The sequence below is a fragment of the Castor canadensis genome, chromosome 1 (genome assembly GCF_047511655.1).
Source record: "Castor canadensis chromosome 1, mCasCan1.hap1v2, whole genome shotgun sequence".
NCBI classification, from domain to species: Eukaryota; Metazoa; Chordata; class Mammalia; order Rodentia; family Castoridae; genus Castor; species Castor canadensis.
This window is the reverse complement of record NC_133386.1, coordinates 43,989,125-44,015,084: the sequence shown is the minus strand read 5'-3', so window position 1 is coordinate 44,015,084 and position 25,960 is coordinate 43,989,125. Positions and strand designations below refer to the sequence as shown.

Sequence of the window (25,960 nt, the reverse complement as noted above, 5' to 3'; positions counted from 1 at the left end):
CAAACTAATTTTCTGTTATCTTTATATTTCAATAATTAAACTGGCCATTAGTAGACAGAGAAAGGTTTTCAAAGGTAATCAAGATAAGAAATGATGCTATGCCCAGCATATACGTACTAGACCTAAAGCAGTGCTCCTCAAATCTACCTGAATATTAGAATGCCCTGGGGCACTTCTATGTCTGTATGCATGCATTTATTTTGGGGCAGTACTGGAGTTTGAAATCAAGCCTTTGCACTTGCTAAGCAAGCACTCTACCACTTAATGCATGCCCCAGCTTTTTTTGCTTTAGTTATTTTTTAGAAAGGGTCTTGTGCTTTTACCTGGGCTGGCCTTAGACCACAATCCTCCTACTTATGCCTCTTGCATAACTGGAATACAGTTCTGCATCACTGCACTGAGCAGTTCTAATTTTGAGAACAAGTAATTCACCAATAAGTATGGTTTTAGGGAACAAATTCAGTTTTAACCCTGTATGCTGGATTCAAAGTAATGTTTAAAAAGTAATAAAAGCTTGAGCATGGAGTCACACAGAGACACTCTCTCCATACTTCCAGTCAGTTCTACCAATACCATCTCCTTTCCTGGGTTGGGGAAATGGACTTGAACTTGAGATGTATAAAGAGCACTGATGGCTTAAAAGCTGATGACTAGTAAAGAAGGGCATCAGCACCAAGTTAGCTCTAGCTGTATACTACTTTATTGTAGAGGAGGGAAGAGATCCTCTCTACCCCTTGCCTTAGATCTTTGTGGGCTCTTTGACTCAATCTAGGAATCAAATTAATACAAGGCTGATTAACAAAAGAAAAGCATACATGTTTTATTAGTTCTATATGCACATGGGGATCACATGACAGTGAAATCCAACAAATGACCAAAGCCAAAATGTTTTTATACTTTTTAGAAAGAACAATTGATTTGTGAAGGCCTGACAGGACAAATGGATTGCAGGACAAAGGGAGCCAGTTCTAAGAGACATATGGGGACAGGAGGGGGAAGCTAGTGGAAAATAAGGGTTGTTCTGGGACCATATTCAGGTTCTATTACAGCCCCAAATACCAGCTTGTGGTGAGGAAGGCTACTTTCTCACTGTGTATGGGAGGACACATATATTCAAAGAATCATTACGTCTTGCTTCATGCAGGAAAAGACAGGCCAAATGGCCCTCTGCAGTTAACAGCTCTTCAGGTGATTTTATCTTGAAATGATCAATATACCAATTCAGCATATTTTGAGATGTTGTGTCTTCTAATACCTCCATTTTCATACATTTATACATGCCATTTTATGTGCAAATATTGGGAATAAGACCTTGGATTAAGAGTGAATCCAGTGTAGATTTCTGTTGCAGCACTCTATCATGTTTTTCATGAATTAATTAAATTAGATCTCTACTAGAGCCTTAGGAGGGCAGCAGGACAGACAGTATTGCTGTTATTTCACATGTAGTTAGGAGAAGACAAACTAAGATAAGTCAATTATACAAGTTTGGAAGCTATAGTGATAAGGTCAATAATTGGCAGCTTTAACTATGGCAAGGTGACAGTGTAACGACTACACTATTTTGCTTTATACCATCTGACTTTATACTCAGACGTACACCGCCACTACAGGACATTTTTAGGATAATTAAGCAATATTTTTGCCTTTTAGAATACTAGGCAAATTGTTAAATCAATTTGATTCTATGCTCAGAAAATGTTTATTGATATTTTTAATATTAATTCTATGAAGCTAAAGTATGAATTTGTATTCTGCTTCATTTTAAAACATAATCTATTACTTTCAAATCTGAAATCCGAAACTTTGAAAAGTGGTGTGCAAATTTAGTAACATAGAAATTTATGTGGTAAGTAAAAACATAGAGAAAAATAGAAAATATTTAACCTACTTAATTCTTTCCCAGTTTGCATCCATTAAATCTGCCCAACTATAATTTACTATTTAAGCAGCTTATATCACCAAAGTATGAAGAAACCCAAAAAAGGGTTACCATCTTAAAAAAAAATAGAGCACATGCTTCACACAGTATCATCTGTCTCAACTAGAAAACACCAAGCCAGGCACTATTCTCTCATTTTTTCTTTTTTGGCAGTATTGAGGTTTGAACTCAGGGCCTCATGCTTGCTAGGCAGGTACCCTACTACTTGAGTGACACCCCCAGCCCTTTTTTGCCTTAGTCATTACTGTTATTATTTGGTGGCACTGGGGCTTGAGCTCAGAGTCTCATGCTTGCTAGGCAGGTCCTCTACTGCTCAAGCTGCATCCCTAGGTCTTTTTACTCTGATTATTTTTGAAAGAGTCTTGCTGTTTGCCCAGCCTGACCTGGACTGTGATCATCCTATTTTCTACTTCCTGCTGTAGGTGGGATGACATATGTGAGCCACAAAGTCCAGCCTTTTCTGTTGAGATGGGGTTTCATGAACATTTTGCCCAGTCTGGCCTCAAACAGTGATCCTCCCGATCTCAGTCTCCCAAAGATCAATGATTATAGGCATGAGATACCGGCACCTGGCTGCTTTAGCTATTTTTCAGATAAGGTTTCACTTTTTTCTATTTTCTTTTTTTGCACGGGACAGTTTTGGACCTCCATCTTCCTACCTATGGCTCCTGTGTAGCTGGGATTACAGATATTTACCACTACACCTGGCTCTTTTGTTGAGATGGGGTGTTGCTAATTTTTTGTCCAGACTAGTCTCAAACTGCAATCTTCCTAATATCCACCTCCCATGTAGCTGCGATTACAGATGTGTGGCACCACACCTGGCCCCTAATCTATATACTATTCTTAATTGAGGCCCTGATTCAGGTAAAGTAAAGGGATTTACAACTTAATTATAATAAGAACTTCAATTGTAATTAATGACACAGTATGCATTTTTGTCATATAATTAGAATAGTCAGTAAATAAAGCAGGAAATAAAAACAGTCATGGGTCATTCATTGTCCTGCTGATGAATGAGAAGCTGAATGGAGATCAGTTAAGTCCCAGCACACTGTTTGTTGGTGTACAATACAAGCACGGGTTGTACAGACAGCTCCACTAACTTCATACAGCCACCAGGCAAGGATCAGTTCAGAAAATCCACCAAGAGAAACAATGATAAAACAATGCACAGCTAATGCTACCTCACTGATCAAGACAGACAGAATCATTACTAGGAACGCCCATGCTGTAATGGGACCATGAACTGCATTATTTTAAATTAAGAACACACTTTGGAAAACTGAAAATCTAATATCCACTCTACACCAAGGCTTGAGTTATATCTAGAAATGTGGAGATGGTGAAATGCTTGATTTTACAAACCATGAGGATAACTTTTCTGCTGTAAATTGGAGAAAAAAATGCACAGGGCTTCTTGTTAATAGCAGTAACAAGATCAGACATCAAACTTTGACATATTCACATTACAGAAATTGAGTCATATCAAATCCAATCTGGTGGAGAGGCAGTAGTTTTCATTTTGCTGAGGCATTACATAACTTATGTGTCTTCACTCTATGACTACTGGTGAAGCGTGCTGGTCTAGTCCGTACGGTCTGGAACTCCTAGGCTATCAAATCACTGCTTGCTATGAAGTCACAATTCCAATTGCTTTCAACTTAAAAAGGCAGCTCTTAAATTAAGAATTTATTATAGATATGGCAGAAAAGTAAAAAAAAAAATCTTCTGAAAAGATTTTGGGACAGAATTGCTAAGGTAGCATATGAATAAATTTTTTAGGCTCACAGCTTGCATAAATACTGAAATCCAATTTTTCTTATTGGTATTTTGGCTCCAAATATATAAATCTCCCCAATTCAAAACAGTCCCTGCTTTAAATTCAACACAGTGAGCACTTACTATCTTTCCTTGGCACAGACTACCTGCACTTGTCAATTACACGTGTGAGTGTACAATGACAAGTAAAATACATACTGTTTTACCAACATGGTTGTGAATCCCGAGGGAATGAGCATGCCTCGTATCTTCCTGAATAAAGCGAAGTAGAAAGTCTTTTCAGAATGGAACAGTCATCCCATCAGAGACTCAAATAAATGCTTATTTTTGACAAAGAGAAAATAAACCAATTACCTTTAGGTAATAACCTGAGTACTAGAGGAATGTGAGTAGATAATACCAGTAAGTTCACACTTGTGTTAACACACAGATGTTGGAAAGGGCGGCGTTCATAATGATTTTCAGAGTTGAGAGGGAAGAGCAGAAATTATGATATCACAGCTGACGCACTCAGTGCCTCTCCCACCCCAATTCTTGCTGAGTTTCAAAACGGAAACATTTCTATTCTAAAAAGTGTCCTTAATCCCCAGCTGGGCATTCTTCTACAAACATTCTCTTCTTTTGAGAAGGTAATTAAGACAATAAGATTTTTGCCAGATATATTCTTTCCACTTTCCTTTGAAACCCTTGCTGGTGACAGCCTTCAAAAATTAAAAAAGGCACCCCATGCCAGCTGTTACCTATTTCTTGGCCTTACTGTGAAAACACAGAGCGCAGGTGACATTAGTAATGCAGTAATGCATCATGAAAAGTAAGACTGTTGATAAATATGAAGTTCATTTTCTTCCTCTACAGGAAGAATTTTAAGAGGACAGGCCGGCTTCACAGCTGAGCAGAGACTGGGCTATGTTATACACAATTGGGCAAAGGCTCAGGAGGAGTTACAGTGTGCAAATATTACTACTCATTTTGGCAATGCTTATATGAATTTGGGTTAAGTGACTGCTATTTGGTAAATGGGAATGAGAGTGGAAAAAATACATAATAAAAATTATGCAAGTTGCCAGGAAGAAATCAAAAGTGTTCCTGTCAACTGCCAAGTGATTACCTAATTTCTTCTAGTTGAACTTGAAAACACCAGACAATCCATAAATGAAAGTGGCATTATTTACCCTATATAATTGTCTTACAAGCTTTGAAATGTTGTGAAATGAAATGTGACAAAAAAAGTTTGAATGCTACCATTAATGAATTCTTGATGGGCATGGATATAAAAATAATAGAGGATTCAGAATTAATAAGTAAGTGTTCCTTTAAAAAAACCTCATGGTACACTAATAATAAATTTCAACAAGGAAAAATCCACTTGGCTGGTAGAAATAAATACCAAGTAAAGTTAGAATAATCCCATTTTTATGATCATTTCAAGAGAGGCCAGAACTAATTGAATGATACTAGCATTTTATAGTAACTGATTCAACTTATACAAAGAAGCAGGTCCACACCCCTCTAGTTTTAGTATGCCTTTATCCAAATTCATTACTTTCTAGGAAGTAACAAGGATTATTAGCCCCACAGAATCTTAGGGTAAAAGGCTGGAGTGATTTCTTACTCCAGGATTTTAAACCTGGATTCCCATGTCCTAGGTGGGCTCCCATGTGCTACTGGCTTTTGGACATGGTGTGTAATTAAGTGTGCTCAGGAATGTGCATCTTATCAGAACAGGATCAGTTTCATCAGAATCTCAATGTCTGTGAACCAAAAAGGTTCACATACAAACTACTGAAGTAGCCTGCTTTCCAGTTTATAAATAAGCCTGTAGAGTTTAAATGACTGCTCCCAAAACAAACCTCAAGTTGCTGTAAAAAACAAAAAACTGAAAGCAGGCTCCTGGCAACCGATTAGTTTAGTTTACTGCTATGATCATAACAGTTTTCTCAGAGGGCAGGTAGGGAAAAAAAATGAGTTAATTGTACACAGTGTTTCTGTGACTGGATCTTAGGTAAGAGAGAAGTATCTTTGTCAGAGTACTATCTGTAAATACAAAGTTTAAAGATATGGGAAGTAATAGAGAAGGTCTACATAAGCCAGATGCAAAACTCATGGGCCTCCAAACAAATACCAAGCTGCCTCCAAGCCAAGCTCAGCCTCAGCCCTGCCTTAAGACCCTCCAGCACATGCAAAGATCTGCAAGCTGACAAAGAAAGCCTTAGGAGCCCTAACTGGAAAAAAGGATCCCAAGACATCACATTATACAACAAAGCTAGCTCAGATTAACATGGCCCAGAGGTGTAACTCTTCCCGATTCCTCCACCTTAACACCCTTACCCCAGCCCCAGACACACACATACACACTCACAGACAGGTAGAGAATTATCTCAAGGTACAGATATACAACAGACAAATGAAAATAAAGCATGATGTTTCACAGGTTTTTTTATTAAAGGAGAAAGAAAACAAACAATGATTAATTTCCATGATTTTTCATGGTTAACTTTAGGACAGAATGCCACTATAATAAATAAGAAGAAATGTGTATTAATCCTGCTAAACTACCTTACCCATCTTCTTGGTGTTCCTAAAGCCATTTCATTTGTATGCATGTGTCAATATGTATTTGCATCTAAGTACATTTTCTAGCTTTTCCTTTTCCTCACTATATGATATTTAGGCAAATTATTTAAATTTCTCTGTAACTCTAGTTCCCAATGAATAAAATGGAGATAACAGTATTGACTTTACTGGGCTGTGGTGCGGATTTCATGTGGTATTACGTGTAAAGAACCTATCACATTTTATGGTGATCATAATAGCTATCATCGCCCTCATCATTATCATCACAAAGAGGGCCATATACTAGTGATAATTTATGGCGAGGAAGGAGTTAAGAACGAAGCTTAACACATAATTTTTATTAGTGAAGTACTTATGCTATCATGAAAACTCAAACTGCTCGCTGGGAGAACACCAGAAAGTCTGTTCAGCTCAGGGCTTTTTTTTATAGGAGCCATGTTCTCATGGGCGTGCCCTACCAGGTTTGCTCACCCAAAGGCATTGGGAAGGCTGGACTGGTCTGAATCAGTGGATTAGCTCCTTTCCCTCCTGACAGCTGTGGGCCAGCAACCTCAGGTACTCCTACCCTCAATTAAACCCTCATCGTTTAGGGGCTCTGATTAGTTCAAGTGTTCTATTTCTGCAATAGCTCCAGTAGCTTAATTGAACTAAGTGCTCTTAGGAATTTGCTTCCTTGGAAAAAAACACTTTCATGACATTGTGAAAGACAGAAGGATACTCCTGGTGTTTATGGAGAAGGACATCATCACTGGTGCAACATCACAAAAGAGTGAATACTTCAGGTCATGTGTGGTTTGTGTAATGCTATTGAGACCATGCCATACAATGACAGGGACCCATCTGAGACTATGGAACAATGAAAAGCTAATAGCTTTTAACACAAGGACAGATCCCAAGACTCTCAGTGGGATCAGTCACCACCAGCATCATACAAGTTATTATCCATCTAGTGTGTACTTTCTAGGACATAATCCCAAATATTTCACCTTAAAATATGGTGTTGAAAATGAAGAGTTTTACCTTTTCAAATTCAGCAATGCCCAAGGTATTCCAGAGGGAGTATGAAATGCAGGTAGCAATTTTACCCCAAGTTCCACTGCTTTCTTTCGAAATATCTGAAAAGTTAAACAGTTATGTAAGCTACTGTTGCAAGCAAAACAAAATGTGCTATACTATCATCTCACATTTATCACTTTTCTTAGTTTTAAATTTAGCTGAAATAATGAATGTTTCTTAAATTAATAGAATTATCTAGTAAAGTAAGAATTGCTTCCAATCTCGGCTGCATATTAGAATCACATGGGGAGATCTTAACACTCCAGATGTGTGGGTCCCACTCCCTAGATTTGAAATTCTGTGGTCTGGGACTCCTGGACCAGGCTTTTTAAAGTGTCACAGGCAATCCAGGTGATTTCAATGTGCACTCCAGGGGGAGAACCAAGATGAGGACTCATCTCGGACTGAGAACTGAAAGATTTGGTCCTATCCCTGTCTCAGAGCACAGTTACTTATTAGGGTGCAGAGGAAGTTTTCAAAACCCATGTTATCAGAAGTAATCTGTACATCTTGTCCTTGTGCAGCTTCAACTTTCTCCAATATTAAGTGTAGATTAAATGGGAAAAAACAAGTGTGGTAGGGAAGACAAGATATGCACATAAATGCCTAAAGCACAGATAGCAGAAAGGCTGGAGACTAAATCTTCCAGTGTTCAGATAGATTCAGCAAGGCCCTACAGGAGACAGCATTTAGATGAGGTGTGCATATAGCATTGAACTGGGCTAGTAATATTAAGGCTTGAGGGAGGAGTGGGGAGTACAGGTGACATCCCCAAGGGATCAGTCTAAGCACAGATGGAGGCAGGTGGACCTGCACAATCAACAAGGAATAGGGAGCTGGTCTGACCAAGCAGGGAACTATTGTAAACAAGGATGGGCACCTATAGCATGGGCCAAAATCACTCAGTCATGAATGCAAGGCTAAGAGGTTATTTCCATTAAAATAGGAAAATAGAGTTTTTAAGCAGCCAATTCGATTGGGCATAACTGTTTTAGGAAGATTAATCAGATGGCATCCATTCACAATTTTAGGTCTAAAGAAAGTACTGGATTATTCATTGAAGGCAGGATTGCTACCCTTCTCCCTACAACAGCTTAGCTGAGGCACCAAGCAGGTGGCTTGTCCCTTCTTTTTGAAACTGTGTGACTAAGCCTGGTGAGCTGGGAATTTTTTATTTCCTTCTACCTCCTCCTCAAACATGGGAGAAGTGAGATGGGCTGGAGAAGCCCAGAAGAGCATAGAGAATGAAAGCAAAGTCCTTCCTCAGTCAGTGCAGAAGCCTTCATTCCTGCCCTTGTCAAAGAAGTCAGGTTTGTTGTCTCCAGAGGGCAGGACTCGAATCTACAACTGCTGCTCTAAGACCTGAGCCTCCTCACAGAGAAACCCAGACTGCAGGTAATCCAGTAACACCAGCACTGGGGCTACCCGCCCCGCAAACACTACTCTTTCAGAATATAACTCGCATTTGGTAATCTAAGTTAAGAAAGAAATTAGTTTCAATAAAACTGACAATCAATGTAGATAAACTGACACGCCTTGTATATAAACAAAGACACGTATGTTTCAGTATACAGAGAGTTATAAAAAAAAAGAGGTGCTGTTTTCTTGTCAAAGGGGACAATTTCCTGTATCAACAACTAATAGTGGAGGAAGGAGAGAAGAAAGAAAAAAAAAGATCAAAGGGTACATTCTTCCCTTCCTCTGCCTTATTCCAGAGAATTCCAGGTTCCCTGCTGCAAGTATTTATCCAATCACTGCCCAAGCCATCTGTTGACTTTCTGGTTTCTTCCCAACTTTTTAAACTGCTAATTAACTCCTTTTCAAGATGCTTACATAAGATAGGAGTTAAACTATGTAATTAAAACTCCATCTTGGACATAAGCATATGGCATGAGCATTACAGGCTCAGGCTTTGAAGGCACAATGCCTGCTTTTGAATCTCAGTTACTTCTTGGGCAAGTTGCTTAACCTCTCTGTGCCTATGGTTCCTCATCTATCAAATGGAGATAATAACAGCACATATTTTTTTCAAGGTTGTAGAAAAAAATTAATAAGTTATTGTATTTACAGAACTTAGGACATATATTAACCACTCACTCTAAAAGGCTAGTTGTAGTTTTTATGATGATAATGTAATAGTTGTTCCCCAAGACCTTTCCCTATTTACTACCTGAATTCTTTCTTCTCTTTGGTTTTATACTGCTACTGTTTGGTGCCTTCTATTTACTTGGGTTCGTATTTCCCTCTCTCTCAAACACACACATACACACACACACTTTTAACCATGTTATTCAAGAGGTAAGAAGCTAAGCCCTCAGTTCTGACAACCTGTTGACATTCCCAAATTCAGCTTTCCATTTTTGCTCTAGTTCTATACTTCTACTTGTGTGCACATACCTTACTGTCTTACCGTTTTCTGGAACGTAACGTGTCTAATACAGAATCAATCATTTAATATCTCAGGTAAACTTCCCCAGTCCCACCACTGATATTGTTTGGTCAGTCTTTTGGACTTGAGAGCAGGCATTTTGACTTTTGATTTATTGGCCTTCAGTTACCAAATGTCAGTCATTGTTAATTCTTTTGAAATATCTTATACACAGTTCATTCTCTGAGATAAGCATAGGCCATGTTCTCACCACCAGGTACATTTACTTTCCAATAATCTGCAACTGTATTCCAATTTCCTCTTTTTAACCACACAACTCCCTTGTTCAACAAACCATACTAACTCTCTCTGTCATCAAAACTGCTCTACTTAACTTTCAACTACCTCTAAGAGTCAGACCCATCATTTTCTGTTCCTTCAAAGACTATTCTGGTTCTAGCTGTTAGACTTCATGGTTTCCAGCATCTGTTCAAGTTCAGTCCACCTTAGCATCTTTATTTATACTTTTCTCATTTTGAAACACCCTTTACTGCCTCCTTTTGGGCTATCTGAATTCATCCATTCATCAAGGCCTATATCAATTCTCAACTCCAAGATCTTTGCCTTCCCTGAACTGATTTTGACAGCTAGTATCACACAAAGTAGTGTTTAAAAAGGCAAGATACAAATCTCTAAATGATTTCTTTTTGTACTCTCCATGACCCCTAATAATTTTCCTTTCCTTCTAAAAGTAAGCAAAAGACTTCAATTTCTCCTTCATGGCCTATTATATATATTCAGCCCAGATTGAGTCACTTTGTATTTAAATTTAAATTGACTGATATCACCATAGTGTTCCTGTGGCTCTGGGGTTATACCCTTGGGTGTTTCCTCTGGCTATAACGATCTCTACATACCTGGCTTATTCTTATCTTTAGGAATCTGTATCTATGAGCCCTCTGAAGAGAGGTTTTTTTTCCCCTAACAACTCCAATGAAGGCCGACCATCCTCATTTACTGCTTAGCATATTACCTTGTTTCCATGCCACCTTCTTCTGTTTCATTACTCATCACATCTTAATTACTTAGATTTTATAGTTTTACAACCCTACCACATATCGGCATACGTTGTCTTTTTCATTGCTGAGTATATTCTCAATATCCAGCAAAACAGCAGCTAGTACTCAAAATGCGTATTTAATAAATTAACAACACAATCAATGGTTAATTAGCATGCCTGGAGCATTGCAGTGAGAAACAGCTGATATTATCATGTTTGCAAAGTGCTCCATCATATTCTTCTAGTTGCTATTGTCTGCAAACAGTTCTCTTAAGTATTCTGGAGTCTAAACTGTAGGCAAAATTAGGGGACAATTATAAAATAATTTTGGATAAAAATATTAATTATCCTGTTGATGCTTTAAATAAGGTCATATATGAGCCTCAATCAATTTAATTCTCAATGTTTGATTTGTTATCTTTCCTGAGATTTGATGAGAAGTTATCTTGAGGAAGAATCCAGATTCTAAGAGAGCTTCTTTCTTCCTAAAATGATGAGCATATAATAAAACTAGCTCATAAAATTACTATTGTTAAAAGAATGAAGGAGACATGTCACAATGATTCTAAAGGGCAATTAAGTTTTAACTAGCACATCTTGGATGATGTGTTGAAAAGCAGATTATTGCAAAAAAAGCACACTAAATGGTATTTCAGTACTCCTTCCTCAGGGCTGAGGATGATGGCGAAAGCAGTGAGTGATAGAAGTATTAATATGGCACCAAATTATTAGTCAATCTTTGTTTCCAAGGTTTGATGGTGCCTATATTTGGTAGGAAAGACTTTATATTCAGAGGACAAGATGAACAGTGACAGTTCATAAAATGCAACCCCTGGATATTTTCTTTTCTTTAAAGACCATTAAAAGAAAATAGGTTTTTTGTATAATCAGCAATCCATTTGAGAGGGGCAGGCATTTTATGAGCCAAGAAAGATCTTCAAAAATATTTTGCATTATAGAGATTCTGATTACAATCATAGCAAAAGTCAAAACTAATAATTTGCTCAAAGAAGGGTGGTAAATATGATGAAATAGCTTCTAAAATAATCTTTCAAGCATGTAACTAATAAATATCTTTAAATAAGAACTTTAATGGCCTAAAGTTAAAAATTTCAAAATAACGACACCAAAACTGTATCTTTTCATTACACTTATGTAACATCATCACAGTCTTGTAGCTGTTTTTGCAAAAACTTCAAAATTTAAAATCTATTGAATAAAAACATTTATCTTTTTTACTTTATCCATGGGGTAGGATTAGATAAGGCTGTAAACAAGATGTATGGATTTTTTTGTCTTTCTAGTGTATAGTTCCCTGAAGAACCGTACAAGAATAATGTTTATGCCAGAGAGAAGAGTAAGGAAAAAGGATGGAAGAATGGATGATGGTGGAAAGTAACATTTTCACTTCAGCTTGAAATCCACAATCAATATCAAAGCCTTTCTTCAAATGCTTGTGTTGAAAACTTCACTGTTAAAAAGATCAAACACTAATTTCTGATGAGTATAAGCAGAGTTTACCTGTCACTCATTCTTACTACATAAAGCCTTCAGTACGTGATGCCATATGATAAATATCATCTGCTAAAAATAACTTACATATCATTGGCTGAGTTAACTTACACACAATATGGGCCAAATTCAGTCATTCGACCAATATGTAATTATGAAGCTACTCCAGCCTTGCAACTTAAGGTGGATCCCTGAAAGGTTTAAAAATTAGAATACAGACATGTAAGACTAGTTAATGCAGTAGAAACCTAAAACCTGAAGAGACATCAAAAGTCATCTAGTTCCATAATTCTGGTACACAGATGAAGAAACCAAATTTCAGAGAGGCTCTGTTCTCCCAGTTAAATGTTCTCACTGTTTGCTAACAACTATACTAAATACACATCAGTTCCCTGCCATCTCTGATTATGTAGTTCTCTTCACCCAGAGGAACTCTTCCTGTGGGTCCCTCATATGTGTGCGTGCACACATTTTTCTTTCATTGACTCTTTCTGGTCTTCCCATTCTTTCTCTTTAGTTGATCAAAACCTAAAATTGATTTTTTTTATAAATTAAAGAATTATTTGTCTTATATGCCAAACTGCATGAACATCATTATTTTAAAAAGTCATACATGTAATTAGATGACTGTTTTTGCCAATTGTTCTATTTTTCTTCCCTGTGACTCTATAATAATTCAACTTTTAGCCTTCAGAAAATTAGATTAAGAGAGTGCAGAGAGGCAGAGATCTGAGTGAATCATGGTTTAAGACCAGCCTAGGCAAAAACTTAATGAGGCTCCCATCTCAATCAAAAAGCTGGGCACAGTGAGAGTGACATATGCCTGTCATCCTAGCTACTCTGGAGGCATAGGCAGGAGGATTATAGCTTAAGGCCAGCCCCAGGCAAAAATGGGAGACCCTCTCTGAAAAATAAGTAAAGCAAAAAAGAGATAAGGGCATGGCTCAAGTGATGGAGTACCTCCTAGTAAGTGAAGGGCCCTGAGTTCAAACCCCAATACTGCCAAAAAAAGAAAAACAAAGAATGGCATGAGTATAAAACAGGGGAACTGTTTGGGGGTAGCAACCAACTGGAGAGGGGAGGTTTAAAGGAGAGCTGATGGGGGAGATAAATATGATCAAGTACTTAATACGCACTTATGAGAATAATGAAAACTGCTGAAATTGTTTTTAAAAGGGGGAAATAGTAAATAAGAAAGAGTAATAGAGGGGCGAATCTGATCAAAGTACATTAATCCATGTATGAAAATAGTACAATAAAATCTCTTTGTAAAATTAATATATAATAGAAAGACAAAAATATATACCTCTTTTGGTGTGGTATATCACATAGGAAAAATATTTAAAAGTTTAATAAGTTCAAGAATTTATGATTATAAGAAAAGTCACATTAATCTGTTGGAGAATAAACTGATAGTCTTTTGGGGTACAATTCAGCAGTGGCTGTTACAGTCTAAGAATTTACAGGAACAGGTTTTTTAAATTAACTAATGAGAGTCTATATTTTTGGATGACATTTTAATGCTTATAACTGTGTATCTTTAAGTACCTGCACTTCCTTATATATTTAGCAGTTTGACAAAGAAGGATTTACATTGTTTCTCTACTCTACTTTTGTTATCTCTAGTATGTTTATTAGAGTGAAGATTGTATTTCCTCTTTTTAAAAAACTTAATATTTTAATAGTAAAAATATATGTGTAAATTTCTTTTTAAAAGTCACATAATAACAATACTTAGAAGACTGGATTTAACTTCCTGCACTTCCCACATGGTCAGCTGTCCACCTTGGCATGCATACATTCAGGCAAAGTTTCCTGGAGAGGCACCTCCACGTTGGTATGAGGGGAGAGACTCAAGGTGAGCATGCTGCTACTCACTGGTCAACAGAAAGGCTTCTCCTTCATGTTCACTGAGCCATGCTGCATCCCAAAGTAGACTCTCTCTGCCCTGTTGATGAACAGGCCTGTGTATACCACACCTGGGATCATTTTGATATCTGTGTTCATTTCATTCCATTTGTGCACCCGGTCAAACTTCCAGTCCAGGAAAAAATTCTCATTATCTGTCACCATGGGACCTGCCCTGTTGAAAGCCATTTGAAGTTCAGCTTTACCCCTAAACTTCCAGGACACAGCTTGGATCACTGGGACACAGGCCATTGGGATGACCTCAATAGGGATTCCCCTGTGCCACTGATCCCCAAGTCTTTCCTGAAATTGCAATGAACTGACTGCCACAGCCAGTCACAATCTTTTGCTGGGTCAGGCAGCCCCCACAACCCTTGATGAGATTGAGATCAGCACCTACATCTGCACCATCAACGGCAAGGTCAATCTCTGGGTGTTGATCCAGGTCACTAAGGATTTAGTCACACTTAAGGATGAACTGCAAGGCCTGAAAAGAGGTAGGGATACAGACAAGGTTCAGATTCTGTAGCTTCAATCTTTCAGCTATTCTCTGCATAGCATGGACAATTGCAGAACTACTTCCAATTCCCAGCACTTGATTATTCCTCACATGGCTCTCTATGGCTGTACAGCTTGCTAGCTTTTTGTCCTCTTTGGCCTTGGACATTGTGGAGGCAGCTGGGCAGATGCCTGGACTTGTCTGTGCTGCTGCAGGTTCCAGACTCAAGATTCTATTTCTATTGTGATGGTTAATTGTGACTGTCAACATGACTGAATTGAGAAATGCCCTAGGGCCTAGGAAAGTCCACTTCTGGGTGTGTCAGAGGGTGTTTCCAGAGATGATTAGATCATAAGAACTCTGATCTAAACTCTGAATGGTTTAATTGTTGGCGAATTCCAAATTTGAACAGACCATTGGGAAGATGTGGAACCATGGAAGGTGGGGCCCAGCTGGAGAAGATGGGCTGTTAGAGGCATGTGTTTGAAGAGTACAGCTTTTCCCTGTCCCTTTCCTGTCATTCTGTCTGCTTCTGCTGCAATGAGCTGGGCAGTCTCCTCCACTACATGCTCCCACTGTCAAGACATTCTGCCTGCCTCAGACTCAAAGCAACGGCATCGCCAACCATGGACTAAAACCTCTGAAGCCATGAATCAAAATAAATCTTTCCTCCTTTAAAAAAAAAAAGAATATGCATGCTAACCTGCCAGTAACCAGGGTGACAACCAAGAAGAATCAATGAGCTGTCCCTTAGACTGGACTTTGCTAACACATGAAAGCACAAATTTAAATGAAGGAGAAACTTTTGGTTACAATATAAAAGTCTAGATGTAGGACGCTTTATTGAATATGCATTTTTTGATTTTTTTCTGTGTTAGGGATTGAAACTGACCAGGGCCTTGCACATGCTAGGCAAGTCTCTAGCACTGATCTATATCACCAACTTTATTTAGCTTTTTGAAGATATTTATTCTCATGAAAAATTTAACACTAGTGAATTTTAAAGAGATTGGTTTTATATTATCTTGTAGTCAAAATGAGTAAGTTTGATAAATGAATGAGACAAATTGCACCCTGATATTGATTTTATTTTTTCTGAGAAAGGACTCTGATTTCATTCCCTAGCACACAGTGGGGAGGATTTTATTAAAGTTAAGCAGGCAAGGGGAAAAATGAGAAATATAGGTGAGAATTTCAGAGTGATTCCAGGGCAGGCATAACATACTATCCATGTGGCAGCAGTAACCGCCACCGACTTCTGGAGTAGGTCCTGTGTTTTCCCCTGCACCGGCATAGTGCAGGTTGCCCGGCAACGGGCATTGAGCTGGGAGTCAGGAGCTCTGGGCTCTAGTTCAGCATTTGCTAGTTTCCAGTTCTGCCACAGTGAAGGTGGGTCACTTCACTGTTCTAACTCCCCTGTTTTGTAAAATGAGCACAGTAAATAGACACTTTCTAAGTCATTTTTCTACTCAACAGGGAACGGTTTTGAGACTTAGTAAGCATTTACTACCTGTCTACCAATGTGGTAAGTGCTATTAGAGAGATGCAGGAGAAAACGTAAGATCGTTGATCCCAAGGAGCTCATGATCAGGAAGGAAGTCAGTTGCACACAACTATGTAAACATAAAATAATTTGCACAAAAGGACAATACAATATACACCAACACAGAGAACAAATTAGATGATATAAGGCGTAACTTGGGGATGTAAAAGAGACTGAATTACGTGTTAGGAGAGTGGTATGATGTAGTAGTTTTCTGGTCATCAGCTGTGAGAAGTGGGAGAAAGGGAAGAAAGGCTACAGTTCTCACTGGTTATAGAACTTTTCTGAGAACTAAGAGTCAAACATGTATGGATGACAATACCAACAAACGCTCTCCTGGCCATCAAATAGGAGGAAAGTCTTAACAAATAATTAGGATCAAGTAAAAGAAATTTCCTCAAGAAGAAAATGTGTTTGTTGTAGATATAAATGATGAGGGGCTGAAAGAAAAGAAACAATGATGAAAGTTTATGTTCTTCAATTATGCATTCAATACGAAAGTTAAAAATGCACAGAAAAGGGAGGGGAAACCCAATGGCTACACCGTTTAGAATCATCCTTGCGTGTGGCACACATAGTGTTATCTTAGCTTCTCTAGCTCCTACAATGCTTCCCAAGAATAAAAAATAACAACAAATAATAGCAAGAGCAATAAAATTCAGCAAAGAAGTCCAAGCTATCATGTAGTCCCTACAGATGGATTGGCAAGTTACTCATTTCATCTCAATTTAGGTTTTAAAAACAGGCAAATTACCAACGTAAAGTTAAAAAAAATATGCCATATGGGATGGCATATTTAATAATATTATATAAGTATGCCAAATGGTTTCTGACCACACACTTCACGGCCAAAGAAAAAATCCTCGTTTCAAAGGATATAATACATAATATGTGCTAAAAGAAGAGGAAGGAAACTATGAAAGCACACACTGTATTTGGCTATGATTTTTTTTCTCTTTTCTTTCGGTGTTTGAACTCAGGGCCTTTCACTTGCCAAGCAAGTGCTTTACTGCTTGAGCCACATCCCCAGCCCTTTTTGTCTTAGTTTATTTTTCAGTAAGGTCTTAGATTTTTATGCCCAGGGAGGGCCCAGCATCACAATCCTCCTACCTGCTCCTTCCGCCCAGCTGGGATTACAGACATGTATCACCATGCCCAGCGTGGGTTTTTATGAGATAGGAAATTACACACTTTTGCCTGGGGTGGCGCTAAACTTCATTCCTCCCAGGTCCTCCTCCTGTGTATCTGGGATTCCAGGCATAAGCCATTAAATCCAGTATTGGCACTAATTTCTAACAGAGTTTGTGGAATCTGCCATATACAGATTAATACTCAACATCACTGTGAAAACAGAAACTACTATATTTACTACTACTTGTGCAGCAAGATGTGAGAAGCCATTTGAAATATACAAAACCAAGGCTTGGAAATATTTGTTCAATAAAAAGATAAGAGAAAGAAAAATGAGAAGCATTCTATGCTAGTTACTTTTTCCAGTAATTGAGCCTCACCTCTAAAGAGCATGGAAACATTCATTGTGAACCTTTTTATTTAGATCAGTTTTAAAAGCGTGTCTGTACGCTCTTTCTGATTCAGTGAAATGTACAACAATCCAATGTGATGACTCAGCATCACTACGCTCTTCAGACACTGAGGTGGGACCAGGTGATCGAGATGGCTCTCATCACCTGAATGGTCTGTATGACCCTGAGCACTTACAGAATCCCTCTTTGCCTCAATTTCTGAATATGTGAATAGGGAATCATTCTCCCAAGTCATATGATGGTTGTGATTAAATGCACAAGTGCTTTTCAGATAGCAGTAACAGTTACCAGCATCAGTCTTTGCTATAAGATAGTGGTTCCCTCAGGAATAATAGAAGGATATTAGGCTTTTTTATCCACAGACTAAACGGTCCAAAAACTGCTGAGTTTTTATGTCTGTGTTCTATAGTCCTGCTCCTTTTTTCTGTTATTAGCTATCAGTTCATTACAATAAAGCCTTCTCACCACTCTCCTTCTTGGTGGCTGACTTCTGTAAACAGCTGTCTGCATTAGGGCCTGAGGACAGGTCAAATGTCCCTTCCGTGTCTACTTTACAGCGAAAGTCAGGAGCTTCGGAACATGTGCCCTTCTGAGTCACATGCCTGAATGTGAACTATTAACTCCACAGGTATGAAAAAGCAAGGAATTTCCATAAATTTTTAGTAGTAAGTTTGATAACTTATAAAGTATACTAAATACTTATGTGCATGTAGGTTTCGTTTGTTTTCTTTTTAACTCACAATGTAAGCTACTCCTTTTCATTCTATCTAAGAAAATATAAACCTATCTGGCATGCATCTAATCCCATTAGACAGGTGGGATTTGATTTCTGCATAACCCTGTTTTCTCATGTATTAAACCTGATATTTCTAAATTACCTTTGGGCAGAGTCCATAATTTTATGTCAGCTGATGGATGAACATTCTGTTATCAAATGGTGATGCTGCTGGAAAGAAAATGTAGCAGTAATGCTATTTTTGTCTTGTGTTTGTGTCCTTCCAGGAAGTTAACTAACCTCCCTTAGCCTCAGTTTCCTCAACTAAAAAAAAATGGAGAAATATATTTTTATACTTATAGCTCAGGAAAGTACTCCCACACAAAAATCAAATTTTAATTTTTCAAAAATTATACAACTAATACATTTGCATAAAAAATCATAAAACTAGGTAGGCTAAAAATATTGAAGGCCACTAATCCTGTTAATCCTGAATGCCCAGACACAACTATTGTTAACACCTTCATATTCACTACATTTTTGGGGGGAGGCTGGGTTTTTTGTTTTTTTGTGTGTGCGTACTGGGGTTTGAACTCAGGGCTTCCCGCTTGCTAAGCAGGTGCTCTATCACCTGAGGCACACTTCCAGTCTTTGATTGCAGTTTTTATATGTCACCACTACACATATGCTGTTATGTAACATTCTAAATCCAGTCTCATGAACTTAAATCTGTCCCATACACAACATTTTATATCAATGGCCAGACAATGTTTTCTGTAAAGGCTTAGATGGTAAATGTTTAAGGCTTTGCCAAACACATGGTCTGTCTCCTGTTTGTTTGGTTTTTTTTTTATAATTTTTATAATCTAGAAACTATTCTTAACTCTGGTAGTTCAAAAACAGGAATTGGGCCAGATGTGGCCAGAGCACTACAGCTTGGATGACCTGTTTTACATCAGTGGATACATTTCTGTAACGTCTTTTTAAAGTTTTCAATATGGTATACAGTACAAAGATTCCACAGGACTCAGTTTGCGAGCACCCTATTTATATTTGGGTTTCCATTGTTTTGATATTAAAAACAGCTATGACATGAACATCTCTAAGCATATTTATGTATGTGTATATTCTAATACATACATCAACATTTCCTAAGTGCTTGAATGTACAATTACTGGTCACAGGGCACTCACTCACTCATATGTGTATGGTCAAAGCACCCACAGGCAACATTAAAATAAATGAGTGTGCCTGGACTTTGCAGACTCCTGAATCATGTTAACTTGCTTCAAAGCATCTTAAATATTTCATACTTAAATTAAGAGGTCTTAAAATATTTTCATATATCCTATTTCATGACAATACCATATATGTTTTAACAGATCAGTTATATTCTATCAGTATGCTCAACAGTTCAATGAAAACAACGCAAGAACAATCATTATCAGAATAACTCAATATTTTTCTTATTAGAAAAGTTTCAAAAATATCAATTTGAAATAATTTGGGGAACATTTCCTCTTTAACATACAAATTTAAATATAAGTAACAGGAAATGTAAATAATTTTGTTCACAGAGGTCACTCTTGTACTAACTGCAAGTATTTTACTTTGCTTTATTTTGTCTTTTGTGGAATGCTTTAAAAAACTATCACACACATTTTAACATAATTTAAACTTTACAAGTTATAAACTTTCAGAAAGGAACCTCTTTTGTAATTCTGACCTTTAAAAATGCCAATTCATTTATTCAGCAAGTATTTATTGAGTGCCTGTTATAGGCCAACCTGCACAAGACACGTGGAATATACAAGTAAACAAGACAGCTGTGGTCTGTGAGCATAGTGACACTTCTGAAGTGCGACACGGAGAAAATGTCCAAGGAGTAGCGTTTGTTGTATTGTATGACACACGTGAAAGGATAAAGAAATATCATCCATTTTATTCAAAAAAGAAAATGAAGACAAACATAAAATCATTGTGAGTACTACAAAAGGTAATCACATAAATCCTTGTCATCGGTCTTACTATATAAAATTGGCAAATATGTCAGACATGAAGAGAGACAACTGTAGAAACTGTGGAGAAAGTTACCATTTAGATGTTTTTTTGAAGATCTTAAATTCAGCTTTAGATAAAGAAAACTTCTCCAACATGATTTATGCACACAATATGGACATCTTTTCTTCTGTGACTGGTCAACATTTTTTTTTTAAAGCGTAGCCCAGGCTGGCCTCGAACTCATGATCCTTCTGCCTCAGCCTCTTTGCCTCGTTGATTACTGGCGTGTGCCACCACGACTGGCTTCATTTTGAAGGTTACCATTCAGACAGCAATAACCTTTAGTAGTTTAGGTTGTTCAAAAGAACAGCAAGGCCCTGGATTTGATCCCCAGCATCACAAAACAAACAACTCCAATAGCAAGAAAGGGACAACAGCACTGAGTGTTTTAAAAAGTGAAACTCAAAGTTCTGAGTGGAAAAAACAAAGGCTGAATAAAAGGATAAAAGAGGTGTAGAACAGAAGTGAGGGAGGACAGCTGCTGTCCAGAAGCCAGGCAGCACACAGGGACTACAGAAAAACCCCACAGAGCCTAGGTGCGGAAGACAGGGAGACAGGCAATTGCAATACTTAACAAGTTACGGTGCGCAGGTGAAAAACTTCATATGGACACTGAAAACTTCTGTCAAAAAACAATAAAATCAGGGTATTGTCATTCTGGTCCTAATTTTAGTCATCACCCCAAGCCAGTGCTGTTGCGAAAAATGACCAGGAACTCTAGAAAAATAAACTCTTCATTACATGTTGAGATGGAAATTTTTGTCAATATTCTTTGGGGATTTTAAGAGGGTTCTATCTGGTTTATTTGCCTTATTCAACTGGATTTATCCCCAATATAAATAAAACCTCAAATCACTTAGTACTCCATTTAAAAGAAACAAAATTTGTCAGGTTTTAGGAAAAAAGCTTTATTATAATCTCCAAGTGAAGAAATTGTTTTTTGTTTTTCTTAATTCTTGATGTAGTAATTTAGAACAATGGTAACACCTAAACGCTGCTGTCTTCTCTTAGCTCCCTCCGCCCTTTTTTTAAAGGAATCCTATTAATTGCAGAGAAGGAGGTTTTATGGAACTAGAACCCCTGGTTTCCAAAGTGTGGTCCCAAGACAGGCAGCATCAGTTATCACTTGGGGACATGAAAGAAAGCAAATATTTAGGACCTACTCAGATTTATAGGATCAGAAGCTCTGAGAATGAAGACTATAAATCTGGGCTTAACAAGCCCTCCTCAGGATTCAGATACACACAACAATTTGAGAGCCACTGAACTACATAGCCTCAGGTAATTCAACTAGAATGGGAAATAGACTGGAAACCAACTTTAATAAAAACATTTGCATAATACACAAGTGTTACACTGCTTCTGCAGTGAACAGAACAACAATCCTTAATAATCTGTAACTTTAGCAAATAGCACAAGAGGCTTTAAACCATATGATGCTGAATTTGCAGTTTAATAACAAACTTGCACTTTCTGTTATATTGGAAAGCAAAGGGACAGTCAATTCCTAAATGAATGGCACATGATCACTGCATAATTTCAGGTTTATGCGCTTGCTGTTGAGGTTTAGGGGCTTATTTTACTGTTAAGTCATGTCTCTAAGTCACCTAATGGTATTAGAATGAAAAGACATGGTCAAATTTATGAAGCCAAGAATGAACCTCCTGTGAGTACTTTATTTCACATTGAGAATCTAATTATTGGTTTGCAACATAGCATTTATTATTTTTCTCTCTTCATAGACTATATTGCAAATCAGCATACAATAGTATCTAGTTTTAAAGGGCCATTAACATGTAAAGTAGCTATTATATCTATCTGTGATAGCTCACAGGTAAAATAACCCTGCTTTAGCAGAGTAGTAGTTATACAAGGTTAAAATATTTTAAAAATAATTTTAAAATAAAACTTCTCAACAATGAGATCTGTGTCAACTCTATAGATTTGGAATAATGTAATTGAAAAATAATTATAAAATGAGGGTTTGTTTATATTGATAGAGTAAAGATTTATATACAACTTTCTTAGGATAAGTTTTCAGATTATTTTCACTAACATTCTTAATTAGGAAATCAATAGGAAGTAAATCTAAATTAATGGATATATGTAAATATTTCTGGACATCAAGAAACTTGGAATATTTAAATAAATATACTTCTTTTCTTTGAGATAGGATCTTGCTATGCTGCCTAGGCCAAACCTAAAACTCCAGGCTCAAGATATCCTCTTGCCTCAGCCTCCCAAGTAGCTGGGATTACAGGTGGCGTATCATCATACCTGCTCAAATAAATTAATATTCTAAAAAGTCTCCTAAAGTCTCCCTAAACTCTTTTTGTATAGATGAAACTTCATTTGTCAAGGATAGATTAGACCTAGAACTGAGGGGGAAAAAGATCAATGTTCGGTTTTGTGCCGGTTGAATAATTTTTTACATTTGAAAGATTGTAACATGGTAAAAAACTAGAAACTTTCCCATTGAGATCAGAAAAAAGTCAAGATGGCCCGAATACCATTGGTTGTGAATATCAGAGTAAAGAGTCCAGCTAATGTGATGATAACAACAAAAAGGAAATAAAAGGTATACTAATTGGGAAGGGAGAATTTAAAGTCTTTATTTTCAGACGACATGATTATCTATGTAGAAAATCTGAAAGAACTGATAAAGAATCTCCCGAAACTATCAGGACATGGGGTGCTATACCAAAATCAATTGCTTTATTATATGCCAGCAATGAACAAATGGAATTTGAAATTTAAAAATGCCATTTACATTAGCACTCTAATAATGACTTAGCTATAAATTCAGCAAAATATATACAAGATCTGTATGAGGAAAACAAAACTCTATGAAAGAAATAACAAAATAAATGGAGAGATGTGTCATGTTTATGAATAGAAGATTCTATACTGTCAAGATCTCAATTCTTCCCAACATGATCTATAGACTCAGTGTGATTCCAACTGAAATCCCACCGAGTTATTTTATGGATATGAGCAAATTGATCCTAAAGGTTTATATGAAGAAGCAAAAGACTCAGAATAGCCAGCATGATTTTGAAGAAGAGCAAAGGAGGAAAACTGACACTACCTACTTTTAAGACTTTATATAAAGACATGATAAGATATAATATGATGGTGAAAAGAATAGATCGATGGAGGAGAATAGAGAGGCCAGACCTAGACAACCCCCCCATACACATATACACCTGCATGCACACACATAGTCAACCAACCTTTGATAAATGATCAAAGGTAATGGAGAAAAGACAGCCTATTTAACAAATGAACATCAATATACTAAAAAAGCAAGCATCTAGACAAAACTTTATATGCTTCACATAAGTTAACTCAAATGGATTAGAATTATACATAACATTCTTATGTTGGAATCAAGCTCTTCTCCTCTAGTGATTTTGGAATGCACACTTGTTACACCCTATAGTTACCCTGCGTTGCTGTGTAATGCTAGAGTCTCTCCCTCCCCGCCCCCACCCCGCCCTGCCACATACCACCTCTCATTATAAAACACCTAGATGATAACATAGGAGAAAATCTAGATGACCTTGGGTTTGGCAATGACTTTTTAATTAATTAATTTTTTGTGGGACTGGGGTTTGAACTCAAGTACTTCCTGCTTGCAAAGCATGCTGTACTGTTTGAGCCTCTAGTCTATTTTACTTTGGTAATTTTGGAGATGGAATCTCATTACCTATTTGTCTGGGCTGGCCTTGAACTATGATCCTGTTGATCTCAGCCTCCAAGTAGCTAGGATTACAGACATGAGCCAATGCCTGGTGGCAGTGACTTTTTAGGTACAACACTAAAGTCATGATCCGTGAAAGATACTATTAAGAGAATGAGAAGACAAGTCACAAGTTGGAAGAAAATATTTGCACAGCATGCATATGATAAAGGACCATTAACCAAAATATACAAAGAACTTTTTTAAAAATTAAAATTTAATTTTAATTGCATATTTGTACTTATTTATGAGGTACAATGTTATAAATAGGTACATGTATATAATGTGCAATGATAATATCAGGGCAATGAACACCTGCATCTCCTCAACTATATATAATTAATTGTCATAGACTATAGTGGCCTTATGTTGTTATATAATGGCAGAATAACTTCCTTTTCCTGTAACTGTGTTTCAGTATCCACTATCTGCCCTCTTATATTTCCTTTCCATCTCCCTTCCATATTAGTCAGATTCGTATCCCTGTCACAAAATCCTAAGAAAAATGCTTCTTAAAGGGAGGAATTACTTGTTTGAGGCCATGGTTTTGGAGGTTTCAGTCCATCATAGTGGGGAGGGCAGGTAGAGTAGGGCAGTTTACATTATAGTGGTCAAGCAGCAGAAAGATAGAATGCCTGTACTAATGGACTTTCTCCTTTATCCCCTTTTATTCCGTCCAGGCCCCCAACCTACTGAATGGTGCCACAAGCATTCAGGGGTGGTCTTCTCCCCCTTGTTAACCCTTTCTGGAAATGCTTTTAGATTCACCCAGAGGTGTGCCTGCCTAACCTCCCAGGTGCATCTCAATCCACTCAAGTTGCCAATCAAGATTAACCACCACACCTTCTTAGCCTCTAGTGACCTCTATTCTGCGCTCTATTTCTATGTGACCAACTTACTCAGCAATAAGAAAATAATCATCCCATTGCCTTATGGTGTTATATAATGTTAGAACAACTTTCCTCACCTCTGTATTTTGGTATCCATTATTCATCCTCTCAGTATTTCCTATTCCTCTTCCCTTCCTAGCCTCTAGTGACCTCTATTCCACCCTTTACTTCTATGTGAACTACAGAGTACAGCACAAAGACCCTAAAAGATAACCCAACCTGGGAGATATACAAATGGCAAAAAAAGCACATGAAAAGATGCTCTACATCATGAAGGAAATAAAAATTAAAACAAAATGAGATAACAATACACACTGATTAAATCAAAATGGCTAAAATCTAGAACACTGACAACAACAAATGCTGGTGACATAAGAATGCTCCTCATTCTTTGCTGGAAGGAATGTAAAATCATACAGCCACTCTGGAAGATAGTTTGGCAGCTTCTTCCAAAACAAAACACACACTTAGCATACTATCCAGCCATTATGCTCTTTGATATTTATCCAAAGGAACTGAAAATTTATATCTGCACAAAAACCCATGCACACATGTTTATGGCAACACTTTAAGACATGCAGAATATCTACACATATATCATAGCTGAATGAGGTTTGCTTTAGGTATGAAATATAATCTCTCATTTATATATACCAAGCTAACTTACTACATTAAATATTCTTGAGGGAGAGATCCAAAAAAAATCTCAAGATCCACAAGATTCCATTAAGCTTGATTATTCTTCTAATTAATCTTTTAACTTA

General features: G+C 37.3%; 1 protein-coding gene and 1 pseudogene across 1 annotated transcript in view; both read right to left on the bottom strand.

The window, feature by feature from the left end:
* Man1a1 (mannosidase alpha class 1A member 1) overlaps positions 1-25,960 on the bottom strand; it is a 163,699-nt gene that overhangs the window by 59,593 nt on the left and 78,146 nt on the right. Inside the window, exon 6 of the mRNA XM_074075530.1 lies at positions 7,319-7,413. Coding sequence (XP_073931631.1) covers positions 7,319-7,413 — 95 coding nt within the window. The remainder of the gene's footprint in view (positions 1-7,318; positions 7,414-25,960) is intronic.
* LOC141423985 (ribose-5-phosphate isomerase pseudogene) lies at positions 7,428-24,057 on the bottom strand (annotated as a pseudogene).